The 15,518-nt window shown below is 43.3% G+C and overlaps 1 protein-coding gene across 4 annotated transcripts in view; it reads right to left on the bottom strand.

Moving 5' to 3' along the window:
- Positions 1-304: 304 nt before the first annotated feature.
- Positions 305-15,518, bottom strand: part of LOC102313593 (slit homolog 1 protein) — an 83,819-nt gene continuing 68,605 nt past the window's right edge. For 2 of the 4 annotated variants that reach the window (XM_005913881.2, XM_005913882.2), the window contains 17 exons: positions 14,904-15,036; positions 13,242-13,310; positions 12,558-12,629; positions 12,381-12,452; positions 8,791-8,862; positions 7,333-7,496; positions 7,116-7,240; positions 6,915-7,012; positions 6,697-6,836; positions 6,463-6,556; positions 6,233-6,370; positions 5,902-6,130; positions 5,670-5,800; positions 5,378-5,571; positions 4,001-4,289; positions 3,703-3,914; positions 305-3,605 (listed from right to left, as the gene is read on the bottom strand). In XM_005913881.2, the coding sequence (XP_005913943.1) occupies positions 3,367-3,605; positions 3,703-3,914; positions 4,001-4,289; positions 5,378-5,571; positions 5,670-5,800; positions 5,902-6,130; positions 6,233-6,370; positions 6,463-6,556; positions 6,697-6,836; positions 6,915-7,012; positions 7,116-7,240; positions 7,333-7,496; positions 8,791-8,862; positions 12,381-12,452; positions 12,558-12,629; positions 13,242-13,310; positions 14,904-15,036 (2,471 nt within the window). In that variant the 3' untranslated portion in view covers positions 305-3,366. The remainder of the gene's footprint in view (positions 3,606-3,702; positions 3,915-4,000; positions 4,290-5,377; positions 5,572-5,669; positions 5,801-5,901; positions 6,131-6,232; positions 6,371-6,462; positions 6,557-6,696; positions 6,837-6,914; positions 7,013-7,115; positions 7,241-7,332; positions 7,497-8,790; positions 8,863-12,380; positions 12,453-12,557; positions 12,630-13,241; positions 13,311-14,903; positions 15,037-15,518) is intronic. The other 2 variants (XM_005913883.2, XM_005913884.2) reach the window with 1 other exon arrangement.

Raw genomic sequence — 15,518 nt, 5'->3', positions numbered from 1 at the left:
TTGTGTTTGATTGAGTTAAGGTTAGTGATTTGGCCATGAGAGAACAATACTTTTGCTGCCATTGGGGAAAAAAAGTCTCCCCCTTCTTGCATCAACATCCCTTTGGAAGTCATATTGAGAATTCCAGTGAAGTGCTGCCAAATGCAATTTCAAAACTTGGAATTGAAAATTATGGTGTTGTACAGAGGCAAAGGTGTGTGTGTGTGTGTGTGTGTGTGTGTGTGTGTGTGTGTGTGTGTGTGTGTGTGTTTCAAATACAAACTTGTAAGATTTGCCAAGTAAAAGAAGGAAATGATGGAGACAATTTTTAAAAGCACACACATTTAAGTTTAATTAATGAAAAGAGTGGAGTTTTGGTAAACATTTTGTCGGTGGCAATACATACATTCAGCATTATTGAGTTTTCAGTTCAATCCCACCATCAGTCCTGTAACATAAACGCAAACAGACAGAACCCAGCCAGGGATATTTCTTAGTTTTTGCACCATTTCAATACAACAGAGACATTGTGTTGTTCACAATAACATTTATGTATATAGTTCATAGGATGGAAGAAAACTGTGTTTCTGGTCATGTGACCAGTAACTGAATTACATCTCAATATAGCACAAGCACCACTAAGATGTCTACCAGGAAGTTGAATGCACCAGTCCAGTACAGATTAGTGCAGAGGAAGGAAAGGAGACATGGAAAGAAAGTCACATTTGACTAAACGCGCACCTTTACGAGGCACACAGCCTAAGTATTACAGTGACTGTTCATCAGTATCCTTTATGGGATCTTTAATGTTTTTGTACACCACTGGGATCACAGCGACAGCATGTAAAACAAAGTTAACATGGGTAGCAATATGAATAGGAGCCCCGTGATGCGACGCTGTATGAGCTGAGATCTGCAGCCTTTCACACTATAAAGAGACTTTAACAGTTAGATCAGCAAAACGGATCAAACACAATCCCGATCTGCAGAGAGAACAACACCTTAACGCCATCCCGATGGACTGTCACTTATTCGACAGGATGTGATTTCTATATCTTACATTGGAAACTAAATAACAGCTAAAAGTTACCACTTCATGAATAAGCATAGGTCGTATTTATCTATACACATTTATACATTCAGGTATGACGTTCACTGTAATTGGCACCATTGCTTTCTTTTTTTTTCTTTTTTTTTTTCCGTATGGATTACCACTTAAAACTGACAGATACTGAAAATGTCCAGACCGTTCTCGTTTACTTATCTGTCAGTAGTAGGCATGTAATGCTTCACACACAGTTGCCTTTTCAAAGCAATCTTGGATGACACACCTTGATAACATGATCATTGTCCACAGAGGCAACTTCATCCTGTTCCTTCTGGCTTGACAGCAGCTTATGATCAGTTGAGCTTGACTAATTTAAAAAAAAAAAAAAAAAAAACTTAAAAAAACAAACAAAACAAAACCCACCAGCTCACAAATTCAAATGACAGAAATGCAACTCGAGCACTTCAATCGAAATGAACACGGAAACAATCAGAAGTCTTTTAAGTGTGATGTGTTAATTTCAAGGGAAATTTGAGGTGGGGGACATCTCTTAATCTCAGCTCTGAACTCTCCGGCCCCTGCAAGCAAACCAGGAATGTCTGAGCCAGAGAGGAAGGTCAAACACTGCTATGAAGTGATGTTACAAATACAGTTTTTTACGTAATTTATTTTTTTAGTTACCTTTTTAAATCTTTTTGACATTTTTGATCTTCACTTTCTACAGGAAAACGCCATTAGATAAAATAAATAAAAACAAGCACAGACTCTCAATGAATTAATGTAATATTCACATGGAAGACAACATATACAATATTAAACATATTTCTAGACCAATACTGCCTTCTATACAAAAAGGCCAACCAGCTGCTGCATTTTTTTTGGCCAATTAAATGTAATTAATCACCTTTTGGAGCATGTGAGATACAACAAATTAAAAAAAAAAAAAAAAACACCTAGGGAACCAAATGAACGCCTTTCCACCAGTCCCAAAGCTTCAGGAAACAGACTTACTCTTTAACATAGAAAAATACTATACCAAAATGAAATACAAATATATATATATTAGAATCTGTTAGGCATTTCTATATAAAGGGTTGTAGGGGAGGGATGGGGCAGCTAAAGGAGTTAGGTTACATCATGACACAAAAATATAACAAAAACAAATTATGAGAAATGAAACAAAACAAAATAAAAAATAAAACAACAGAGCATGATTCTGCAACCTTTTTGTTTTGTACATTTATAAGGATATTAAGAAGCTCTACATATTTGTTAGCAAACTTCTCCAAACATGCAACAGTTTGCACAAGTTTAATACTGCAGGCATCAAAAGGAGCAGGACTGATTGGCCTCCTACTCACTGGGGTGGAGTAGGTTGGGGGTGGGATTATGCAAATCATCCTAACCCTGAGGCAATTCATGCTGGGGGCTGATAAGCACTGGGCACTGTCAGCACCGGATGGGTTCTCTGATTGGAATAGTTTGGCACAAGCCTTCCCGTGTGGCGTTTAGACTGTGCAGAAAATGTGTGTATGCCATGCATGTGTGATTATGTACTTCAGAGACGTGCCTTGACTGCTGTTTTCAGTGCTGCTAGTCAGCGCAGTCTCTTGTTTATTTCTTTTTTTAATGGAGTTTCTGTTACGGTACCTCACAGAAATCAACTGTGACACTAGACCACCCTAGCCTCGAAGCCACGGCGTCTGCGCCGCTCTTAATCGTACGTTTTCTTCCTTGCTGTTCACTTCTACGTGTGCGTGTGTGGATGGATGACTGTATCCTGGCAGAGAAACTGCTACACCAAACCAACAACAACTTCAACTCAACCCAAACCATGTCCAGCCCAGTCCAGGCAACCCAGCCAAGCTCAACTCAAAACAGCTTTGCCAAGTCAAAATTGTCCAGCTCGCCTCTTAGCCTTCTGCTTTTCCCAGGCCAGACCCCACTGTTCTCTCTGCCTCCACAAAGTAAAGATGGTAGATGGTGGCTGGGCTGTCAGAGGCCTCAGAGATGGATGGGGAATTCACACTGGGTGACTCGGGTTGAAACAATGTTGCGGATACAATGGTTTGCTGCTGTTGTCGCACCTACGTTGTTGCCCGTGATGTTGGTTTCTCTGTTTTACTGTAGGTCAAACACCCTTAGAAGGGGAGGAAATATACTATTTTACAAACACTGTTGTCCATAATATATAGATAGAGGTTTTATATATATTCTTTAATATCTCTCTTTCTTTCTCTCCCTCACTTTCCTACTGTCTTCTCTTTCCTTTCTTTACTTCCTTTCTTTCTTTCCATCTTCTGCTCGTTAGCAGCAGCAGGGAACGGGAGTGAACTGTGCTACATGCAGCCCACGCAGCCGCACTTGATGGTCTTTTCCACCTCCTCGCTGAAGGTGGTCCCATCGCTGCATTCGAAGGTGTATTTCCGACGTTTCATCCTCTGACTGGCGCAGCAGGCCCCTGTGTCGCAGGCTCCAGTGCACTCCACCCAAGAGACCATGCGTGTCGTCTGGCAGATAGCGTATCCCCGCTGGACCTGGTAGAAGTCTCGCACAGGTTCCCCTCTGCACTCAATCTCTAAATAAAAAACAATGGGGAAAAAAGTTTTTAATATGACTTGTTTTAAAGTCTTTTTTTTTCTTTATCACTACAGACTAACATGCACAAAACCCACCTGCATCACAAAGTTCTCCGGTATAGCCACTTTCACAGTGACAGTATGCATCTCCTGTGTCTGAGATCTGGCAGCGACCATGTTTGCAGGACAAGTGACGGCAGGGGTTAAACAGCTCCCCTTGTTGGTTACACAGGGCTCCGCGGTAACCCTCTGCACACTCACAGCGGTATGACTGAGAATCCAGAGGGATGCATTTTCCATGGACACACCTATTTAAGAGGCAATAAACTCAATAAATATAAATATAAAGTTTAAAAACTTGATCCACACTAAGCTATTCCATTTGCTGACATACTTGCTGCCCTGGCAGGGGTTGCTAGCAGGCTGGTCACAGTGCGCCCCGCTCCAGCCTGGCTGGCAGTGGCAAACGGGTCCTTGGACCCCATCAGGTTGGCATATGCCATGTACACAGTAGATCTTCTTGCAGGGCTCGCAGCCCGGTACCACGCCAGGCTTCATCTGGGTCTTGGTGAAGTCCTGAAGCTCGTTGTTTATGTACAGGTTCTGGATACAGCCATGGAAACTGGAGCTATTCTGGATCTGCCAGAGACGGAAAGTTCCCGAGTGCACGTCCACCGGCATGCCTGGAGGAAGGAACGAGAGAAAGGATGGTTATATACAAGGACGTGCATACTGAGTCACACGCACAGACATCTAACACAGGGCTGGTATGAGTGTAATGGAGACTGATATTTTCAAGCATGTGTGTCCCAGCAGTGTGTAAACCACTTCTCAGATTAGTATATACAACTGTTTTTTGTTGGAGTTTTTTTTTTAACTAATTTTGATTTTTTTTACATTTGCACTATAAGACACATCATCCTTGAAATGGGGGACAACAAAAGGGAGAGAGGTATGGAAAAAAATGTCTCCTGTAGTTTGTATGAATGAAGAACAGCACTTCACAGCACATCACAGCAGGAAAAACAAACAGCACCAAGTCTGAGCCACTCCTGATCCGATATCAACCCACAAATGGGGGCTGAAATGCAACAAATCTAAGGTGTAACATTAAAGGTTTATTTTTTCAGTTTCAAAGTCTGATTCTATCAAGAGTGGCTAAATTACATGTAAATTATACAAATGAACACCATGTGCACCATGGGGAAAAAAATGCATGCAAATACAAAACTAATCTGAAGTCGAGACTGTGTGTGGTAGTTCGATTATGATTCTAACACTAGATGGCGTAGTTCACACACTATAAAAAAGTGCTTGAAGGACGAAGTCTATAGAGAGATGCATTGTGTTTTTACTCTAAATTATGATCTATTATTTTTGAGAATGATGTTCCTTCAGCTGTGTGGTGGTTAACACATTTGCAAGGGAAAGGTTGCGGGTTGTACTTCAGCCTGAAGGGCATCTGGTGTAAGCCTCTGTTAAATCAAAGATGCAGTGCTACCTGGTTCAGAAGAAGCTGAACGTAGCTTTACTTTTGAGAATTGTGTTCTATGAGCTTCCTGTTCATGATTAAAAAAATGTGTGTGTGTGTTAGTATTCAGGAGGTTTATCTGTATTTTTTCTAGCAAACACAGTCATGACTAAAGGTGGGATGGAGTGGCTAGAGGATAGGGTTGAAGGGTTGAATGGTTGAGGGAAAGGAGTGATTCGGGTGGTGACAAAGCGAAGGGGGAGGGGTGGTGATTGACAGTAGTGTAGTAGTTAAGAGTGCCTGCAGAGGAGGGAGGTGTGTTCTGGAGAGGGCCCCTACCCCCCACGTATAGTGGAGCCTCCCCGTTGATGGGCCGCACTGCCCCAAAGCTGTCCATTGTGGTAGGGAGACCCCCGTCAATGGACAGGTTCACCATCTGGTCAAAGGTCACCAGTTCCACTGTGTGGAACTGACCATCGTTGATAGTCTCAGTACTGGGAAAGGAAAACACAGATTGAAGATGTACAGTACAGTCAAAGTGAACACAAAATGCTACGTGCTCATCAGGACTGAGCGAGCAGTGGCACCTTACCTGTATATGGCATGTCCTGGCTGACTGCCGGGGTCATAGCTAACCTTGACATGACCTTGATAGAGCTCCACCGCCATATGGTCATTGTCTCCATTGTACAGCAGGATACCATTGTCCTCCGCTGTTGATACCTACAGAGAGATCATTTTTGGATTGGGTGTTTGAGTTATTCAGGCTTTAGCACAGAAAGGCAGTGGCAGCACACTGAAATGGTAGAAATGACTGCACATACTTGTAGTGTGATGTTAGCTTGAGGCCAGTTCTTAAGGTCAGAGAGCAAGAGGTAGGAGTCTCTGTCGATGAAGTTGACGCTGACCAGCTTCTCACAGCGTGGCCCTCCGAACTCAGGAGGACACTGGCAGAGGGCGCGCCCACCTCGCTCCACACATGGGGCGTTGTTCTGGCAGTCGGCCCGCTCGCACAGTGACAGTAGAGATGGGGGAACCTCGCATAACTGACCGCTAAAGGAAGACAGACAGTGAGGGGATTTTTAGGAGTGTGATCCGATTAAAGCAGAAGAAATTAAGAAGCCAAAAATAATGGCACACTTGTCCTCTTCTCACCTATATCCTTCAGGACAGATGCACGAATATCCATTTAGCTCGTCCACACACTGAGCTCCATTCTGACAGCGATGCTCCTCGCAGTCATTATAGTCTACACTGCAGTCATCACCAACATAACCAGGAGAACACACACACCTGCAATGCAAAAATACAAAATATAAATCGTCTATTTCCCAACATACAGCTTCAGAATTGATTGATCTGGTGCTTCTGGGAGTAAAACATACTTGGGTCCAGAGGATGTGATGAGGCAGGTAGACTCGTGTTGGCAGGGGCTCCGACCGGGGGCACACACATCTTCCATTTCTTCACACATTTCACCTGCAAAAAGGCAAAGGTTTTAGAGAAGGTGGTTAACGCAGAGCATAATCATATTTTTCATAGCGTAAAACCTTCTTTTTAACTGATATTTTGTTACTGTGCAGCTGTTTCTTGATCTTAACTATGCTGCATCTACTAACCTGTGTAGTAGGGGGGACAAAAACAGGTGTAGTTGTTGACACCGTCGATGCAGGTTGCTCCGTTCTCGCAGTCGTTGTCATCGCAGTCATCGATATTGGTTTCGCAAGTCGGGCCCTCGAAGCCCAATGAACATGTGCAACTGTAAAAGCAAACAAATCCATCTCATCAAGTTCTGTCTGATTAAGATTTCATTCCTTACCTTCACTGATTTCCTCACCTGTACTGTCCCTCTTGATTTGCATCCATTCGGCAGGTTCCTCCATTGGCACATGGGCTGCTCACACAGGCGTTCAGAACCGTCTCGCAGTTCTTTCCCTGAAACAGAGGCCAGACTAAGGGATCTGCCAAAAATGATGCTACTCACGTCGGTAACCTCTCAACTGGTCTTCACAGGTAGGTGGTAGCACTGTGTAGTTACCTTGAATCCCGGAGGACAGCTGCACCTGTAGATCTCCACCAGGTCGCTGTGGCAGATGCCATGGTTCTGGCACGGACTCGACAGACAAGGGTTACACTTGGCCAACACTGCCGTGTCCACATTACCTAGAGGAAATGCCAAAGCTTATATTTCATTTTTTTACAGGTACAAGTGACCAATCTAAGATGAAATTCCTGCGCTGAACACAATAACTCACCTGAACATTCAAATTTCTTTGCAGGTGTAGTCAGCAGAAGTTTGCCCTCCATGCCCTGAGGACCAGCACAGCGGGCGATGCCGGGCTCTTTGTATCCAGTCTTGACCCAGTCCGACAGCCAGCGCAGGTGACAGTCACAGTACAGCGGATTGGCACCGATTGCCCTGAAAATTCAGAGATCAGTCATTAGTAATCAGTGATTTAGGCTCTTTCAGTATAAGTCTACCCACTGTAGTGCACTCTGTCACCAGCAGGTGTCTCTACATTCTCATATAAAGTAACACTCACTTAAAAATCAACTTGATGTCCTAGACAAAAAAAATCAGAGCCTCCCTAAGAATAAAACAGCTCTAAAGTTTAACGCTCAATGCCACTTTGGGCCATGCATTATCAGGAGGAAGGCTGTTCAATTACGGCAAAGGTGTGAACAGAAGGCACTCTTAACTGCTTCTGTCATGGTGGTCAGGAATCAATGGCGCTCTGTCCTCCCGCTGGATGCACAAACACTCCTGAATCGATGCTGTTCCATTACTGCGGAACACAGGCTCATCTTTCAGGCCGAGCCAATAGCTGACACCTGACATCTGCTTACATGAAAGCCACTTGACTGTGACTGTGGATCAATGGCTCCCCTCCATCCCTCACTGCGCCCCATTTTCATGAAGCCTCGACTCTTGCTCTGCTCTCCATGAAATGTCTTTGTTTAGTTCTCCCTATGCTTCCTTCTGCCAGAGCTCCAGTGTCAAAACTGGAGGACACCTACAGATTGACAGATCTATCTGTCGTCATCATCTTTTTTTGGCAGCTCCCTTGGGGGTCACCGCATTTGATGCATCTCACCCTATATCTAGCATCTCACCCTGTCCTCCTCCTCTGTCACATGACCTCTCTGCATGTCCCGCTTCACTACATCCTACCTCCTCCGTGGTCTTCCCCTCCTGCCTGGTAGCTCCATATTCACGATAAGTCTATTTATCTAATAGGCAGATATGTCTACTGATCAGCAACTGTCACGAAATGATGTGACAATTTATGCTGGATGGCAAAAGCCATGCACAGCCAGACGCCCAACTCACACAAAATTGCAGACAAATAAATAAACACTGAAGTCCACAGACCATGAAAGATATGTGTGTGCAAGTCAGTGAATGTTTGTGCTTCAAAGATGTCACACAGGGAGATGAGAGAGCAGAGGGGTCTGTGTGTTGCTTGAACCGCAGGACTGCGGCTGATTAAGGGAGGGCTCGTCTCATGCAGAGCCGACCAAAGAGGACAACAGACAGCCCGCTGTGAGCCACACTCTGGCTGTGTGTGCAGACGGCTCCTGTACCTGACAGTGCCTCTGTGTGTGTGTGTGTATGCATTTTTGTGTGCAGCTACATGTATGTACACTTAACATGGTAAATGCAGATGGTAATGGTTCTGGAAATGGCCATACAGTTGTGTGTTACTACTTACAAATGGGAAAGTGAGGACACGTCATTAAAGATGCCATCGGGAAGCTCTGAGATTTCATTGCCATGAAGAGACCTTAAGGGTGAAGGGGAAGGAGAGGACAAAAAGAGAAAATACATGAAGACATCTGAGCACAGAAAGAAAATCATACTATTAGAACAAAGTTCAAAAGAAGATTTACTGATTGGTCAACTGCCAGAAAATCAACTCATTTTTGATTTGTTAAAACACACTAGTATAATTTTAAAAAAAAGACAAGTATTTGAATGAACGGTCCCATTTCAGTATTTATAATGGTGCTCCTGTGTCCAAATGGTAAAGCTATATTTTTTCCAAAGTAAACCAAAGAGTCAGTATATTAATTGTCAGTGCTGGGTTGATTGTTTTCCAACAAACCGAAACCAGAAATATCAGGAACAATGGCGCAATGTTGTCTTGGCATTCTAAATGAGCGGGAGGTGGTTTGTGTTTCTGGTAGAGCCATGTGCAGCTGGCAAAGATACGAGGCTCTGTACGTCTGGAAAAGGCTGGTGTCAAGTTTCTATGCGCGTCTGGCTGGCAGGGCCAACAGGGGTATAGAGTTGGGGGGTTAAAGAGAGCTGTACCACATGCAGGACAGTGTAAGTGTGTGTGCAGACAACGAGGAACAATTATGTGCTTGTATATTTGGGCACATGCATTAATATTAATCCTGGTGTGTTTTTGCATTATTTTGAATCTACTGTTATTTTCCTTGTTCTCAGACTGCTACTGCTACCAAGGTTGACAAGCCTACATGGCTTAATGGCTACATGATTGATGGTCATTGTAATCCGTCAGGTCATTACCACCTCTAAACCTCAGCTGACCGCAAGCTAATGTTACCACAGCTCAGTCCACAATAACAGTACATGACACATCTGCTCTCTATGCCTGGATGAAGAGAACTGATGTATAAACAGACTCTGAAAGTAAACTGCCTTCTTTGTTGGACTTGTCAATCACGGTGAAACTGCGGAAGAGTCAGAGGAAAGGATGCGGAGAGGGAAGTTGGTCAGTGTAAGAATACTAAATACTAGAGGAAAAATATACAGTGCAACCTGCCTGAGACAACACGCTAATTGGCCTGTGTGCCATGGAGAATGCTTATTAGTGTAGAGCGCGTAGGTGGGTTGTGGTAGTTGGAGGATACCGAGGGCGTAAAGCCAGCAGCAGTGTGCCAGTCAGGAAAAGATCTCATGGGAAAAAAGGAGCCATGGAGTCTCCAGGAAGAAACTTGATCTGCGCTCCTGCTAACATTCTCTCTTTTTGACGTTTCTTTGCTACGGCTGTATATCATTCTGTCAATTCACGTTGCTTATGCCAGCTTATCTGCAGCCCGATTCCCAGAATGAAACCGATTGACAATTCGATGGCTTATGTCTACACAGAGTGTGGGAAGTCTGGTTCTGTGAGCCACATGTCTGTTTTGTTTTTGTTGAAAGCTTTACATTCATTGTTTTTTTCCCTTCTCTTTTCTTTCATATCACATTAATTTCTTACAGGTTGCTACTCAAACCCCTGCGGGCCACACCCTGGCGCTGTCTCAGCTCACTCACCTCACACCTAATACTCAGCAGGCCAATTAGAAGCGTATTAATCTGCAGCTTAAACCACAACCACCATACAAACACACACACATGCGTGCACACTCACACAGTGCCGCTTGCAATCACACCACATCCATGCCAGCCTCAGACCCCTGGTTTGTTTGAAGAAGTGAGCGTTAATGATTCTTCTCCTCTTTTACTGCTGTGTAAAGCCAAAGGTGCAGCTTTATAAAGGCTCTGGCACCTCGGCGTGCGCGACTGCACATGAGCGCGGCGCTTTTGGCATCTCATTGTGGTTTCCATGAAGCTTCCAACTTTGAACTCTGAACTTTTTGTGGAGTCTGAAAGTTTAAACTATTAAACTGAGCTCATTGTCGCTCGAGATTTGCTGCACCCCCCACTGTATTTCTAAGCAAAGAAAGAAATGCCACAGCTCCAATTGACATTTAATGGGAGGCTTATGATTGATCACACGGGCAGTAAAGACATCAAAGTTTTCTGCTTCACTTGGACTCCCGTCTGAGTAAGACAATAAGGTAGCCCAGACAGTCTGTGTGTATATATGTGTGTTATTGTATATAGTTCTGAGCCTGTGTGGTGTGTGTGTACGTGTTGGTGGCACTGAGGGAGGGCCTCACATGGCGTCTAGCATACTTGTTCAGGGGAATTTCAGAAGTAAAGGTGGCGTGAATGAGTAACAGCAGAAATAACGGACACACAGCTTCATTAGAGATCAAAGCTCCACGCCTGGCGTAGCGACGGCGGCATCAGCTAATGATGGCCGAGCTTCACTCTCATTCTACACTAAAAGGGCTCTTACGCTTTGTGTCTCGTAATGATCGGGGGCTTTAGTCGAATCCCACCATAAAAAGAGGCTTTGTTGAAGCTTTGTTGTCACTAATAAAAAGTGTGCCTGCTATGAGCACACATGGAAGGCTGATAACTGCACTCCCACACACATACTAACAGGCACCAAGCCAGTAGATGACAAACATTTAGACTATGCATATACGGGCATCAGTGCGCACACAGACACACACACGCAGACACACAAATAGACATTGGCGTGCGCGCATAATCTCATAAGGAGTGCTGCTGGGCCTGGTCTCAGTTTCTCCTGTTGCAAAAGTAAACTGTACATTCGAGTTAAAGCTTGAGGCTTCGAGCTGCTGTGCGCTTCCAAAGACTGGTTTCATTTCGTCATCTATCTGTCGAATGCATTTACGATCTACATCTCAGTTATTTAGCAGACCGATTCATCCGCAGGGAGCCCATGGTCACTGAGAGTGCACAATCAAAGACTTCATAACTTCATAAAAGCCCACAGGCAAAGTCAAAACCATTACAGCTAGCGGGGCAAACATTCTCCGGCAATCAGAGTCAGGGTGATTTTGTACAGTGGGATGTGGGAGCATGTGTTTGGCCCTGATGGTGCAGCAGTGATGAGCTCGGGGCACTTGGAGGTGAACAAGCAGACTGGGCAGAAGTCTGAAGAGGAGGTGGTTAGGAGTGGGAGCTGGAATAACACTGCTATTTCCCCCCACAGCTGCCATCTAAACAGAGAAAATAGGTCGGAGTTTATGTGTGTGTCTGTGTGTGTGTGTCTGTGTGTGTCTGTGTGTGTCTGTGTGTGTCTGTGTGTGTATTCATAAGCTGTCATAACTGTTTAGACTGTGTTTCATTCCTCTGGAGTCAATCAAACATTCTCAGCATCTGCTTGCACCATCTCTGTAGTCAGTGCAGGCTGCAAAAATATCCTCCTTAATAACTCATTTAGCCTGAAAGTAAGTCCTGTCTTGTTTTAGAACACTTCTGTCAAAATGACTTCAAATGTTCTCAGTGAGCAGAATGAACACTGTCCTGAAATGATGTGACACCAAAGAAACTTTTGATTTTTCATGAAGAAAAAAGTGAAACACTCTCATAGCACAGGCAGTATACATTCTGTATTTGAAAAAAAAAAGCACATATATAACACAAATAGTACCTGCATGCAATTCATCTGAAATATAAAAATGAACTCACAGCAGTCGAAGTGAGTGCAGTCCACTGAAAGCCATTTTGGGGATACAGCGCAGCGAGTTATAGCTCAGAATTCTGCAAAGTAAGATCGTCACAAGTGTCACATTTAAGTAGAATTAAAACAAAACTTTTCTAGTTGCAGATAAATTAAAATGACAGTCAAGGCTGGTTAAGACTTACAGAGTGGTAAGCTGACTCATGTTAGCGAAGGATGAGTTGGTCAGAGAGTTTATCTTGTTGTTGCTCAGGTCTCTGAAACGTAAAAAAGGAAACCATTCACTGTACTGATCAACACCAGGGGTGTCAAACATAAGGTCCGGAGGCCAGAATTGGCCCGGCAAAGACTCCACTCTGGCCCACTGGATGACTTAGGAAGAAGAATTTTGGCATGAATTTTGGACTGTAAGAACCGATAAAGACCTCCCCCCCAACCTTTTTATACTACACCAAAGTAATTAAGCAATAGATAATCAATTAAATGACAGTAAAGGTCTTTCTTTCTGTGAAAAAAGACATAATAAACTGGATATTTTCTGTGAATTAACAAGAACTTTCTGTTTTATAATTACACAACAGTCTAGGCAATGAGCTACCAGATCTTTTGCTGTAATTTTATAAAGCTGTTTCTTAGACTTTAGGCTCAAAGAGTCATTCTTAAGCAACATTTCTTTGTGTTGTAGAAAAACTGACATACTTGAAATTGCACTTCTTTTTATTGCATTAATATATCTCAGGGATTAAATGTGCAGGTAAACACAAAGGCTTAACATCAAAGTGAGCTGTATGTGGCCCACGGTGTAATATAAGTTTGACATCCTGGATATAGACCTTGTAATTTAAGATGTACACAGACAAAAAACTTACACCAGCTGTAGGTATTTGAAGGCAGACAGTTCCTTTGGAACAACACTGAACTGGTTTCCATCTAGATACCTGGACGGACAGACACAAATAGGTTTGTAATGAACCAGCAGGTGCTATCATTGAAAGATAGAACAGCTACAGCAGACTGAAAATATTTACCAGCACTATTTCTTAATGTATTTTCAATCTAAGATTCAACTGATCCACTCATGGCTCTGGTAACCAGTTGGCTACTGTGCTGACCTAGCTTCTGGAGGTGAATTTTATGGAGGATACACAGTAACCAGAATATTGGGATAGTGAAAAAATGAATAAAAGAGAAATCATTATCAGTAGCTGATGATTACAGAGCAATCCCTCTTTTACTCTTCTACACACTATTTAACTGCATCACAGCCTGCTCAAACAGGATTGTTAAAAAAAAGTTAGAACTTCAATCAGTCTACAAATGAAAACCAGAAAGCTTCTGGTGTCAGATTCTGCATATTCATGTACAGATATCTGCTTACAAGATTTTAAAACAATGTTTTAAAACCTTGCATAGACTTCTAGTCTATGCAAGACTAGAAGTCAAGCATAGCAAGCATTCCACAGTCATGCTGTTTAAGTAGTCCCATTTCACACAGATACTGGGCTAAGAATCACTTCTACTGTGAAAGAGTGACTAAGAAAAGAAGACAAATGTGTTACTTTCAGTGAATTTGCTTTTTTCTGATTTTCCAGTTTAACAACAATTCCTAAATGTGACCCGGCACTTTTAAAGTGATGTACAAACCCTTGTGTTTATGTGGGCTATGCAAGTGAGTGATGTATACAAGGCACACAACCACCCTCCTGATTACCAACACAAAGTCCTACTAGTGGTGTGTCACTTTGATAAATGGCTGATTTAGGGCCTGGTCCTTCTGAGCAGAGCTGCAGGCTCCTGCTATTGTTCTTGACTGTACACAGGGTGGGAAGCACAGGGTGCGTGGGTGCGGGGAGGTGGGTAGTTAGGAGGCCTTTGGGTTCAGTGGTAATGATAGGTAATGACGGTGCTGAGGACACTTGGGATAATGATGGAGTAGCAAACTCTCCAGATGACAAGATGAAAGCCCAGAACAGAGGGGTACACCTGGTCACACCTGCTGGGACAATGACAGGCCTTAAGGCTCGCACAGCGTGTGTGTGTGTGTGTGTGTGTGTGTGTGTGCCTGAGTTGGTCTGAACCACTTTAAGCATTATTGGAAAGTTCCAGACCTATTCCATTTCCTCCCCTTTCCATTGAAAACTGCTCATTAAAATGTCCTGTTGCTCCCCTATGCTCCTGTGGACAGGCTTTTGGCCCTCACACAAATATTCACGCACACACACAAACACACACACTAATCCTTGGCTCTGAGTGTGAGAGTGACATCAGTGCTAGCCCTGAAGGCTGTGAGGAACATAGAAGAAGAATGTCTGAGAGAATAACTACAGGGTTTATTGACTCCTTTCCTATTCCCTAAGTGACGCGATGTGTTTTCTTTGCCCCTGCTGTTAACACTTATCTTTTTTAGAGGCTCATAAAGTCCACTTTACGGTTTTTTTTAATGATCTTCCTTGCTTTTAAGGAAAGATGAGGCGAAAATAATACCTGATAAATATAAATGCAATTGGAGCAATTCATTCCAAAGAACTCACAGTTCCGTCACATTCCTGGGGATGCCTTTGGGCAGTGTGTGAAGGTGCTTGTTACTGCAGCGCACCACGGTCTCCAAGCATGTACATTCACTGGGACACTGGGGCCGAGGCACACAGCTTGTCTCCTCTTGGCCTGGGATAAAAGAAGAGCGATATGAGAGAGGAAGACAAAGAAAACATGACCATGAGGGCAGACGTAAATGGAAACAAGCCAAAAAAATAGCTGTTTTTTCTGACCAAAAAACCCCCAAACTTTAGATAGAGTAAAAATAGAAAGCAAACCGAAAGACAGCACAGCATCACAATAAATTAAACCTGACAAGGCATTGAGAAAATAAAGAAGGAAGAAGTAAAAGATGTGAAAAGCACAAAAACAAAAATTAAAGGACAGAAAGAGAAAGGAGACTTGCTAATGTAGTATTGACCAGCAAAGGCAAAGAATGGAAGCTGCCTAAAGCCTGAAGACAGGTCTAACAATCATTCAGGTGCAAACAGGGTGACTGATCAATAAGGCAAACAGCTCAATAGCTCCACTCAGCATTTCATTGATCAGCAGCTTAGGAACTGCTGAGTATCAATCTATTCAGTAAACAAAAGACTCACAAAAGACTCACA

This window comes from Haplochromis burtoni, unplaced genomic scaffold (assembly GCF_018398535.1).
Source record: "Haplochromis burtoni strain Fernald_Lab_line unplaced genomic scaffold, NCSU_Asbu1 Contig_7, whole genome shotgun sequence".
NCBI lineage: Eukaryota > Metazoa > Chordata > Actinopteri > Cichliformes > Cichlidae > Haplochromis > Haplochromis burtoni.
This window is presented reverse-complemented; position numbering and strand designations above follow the sequence as displayed.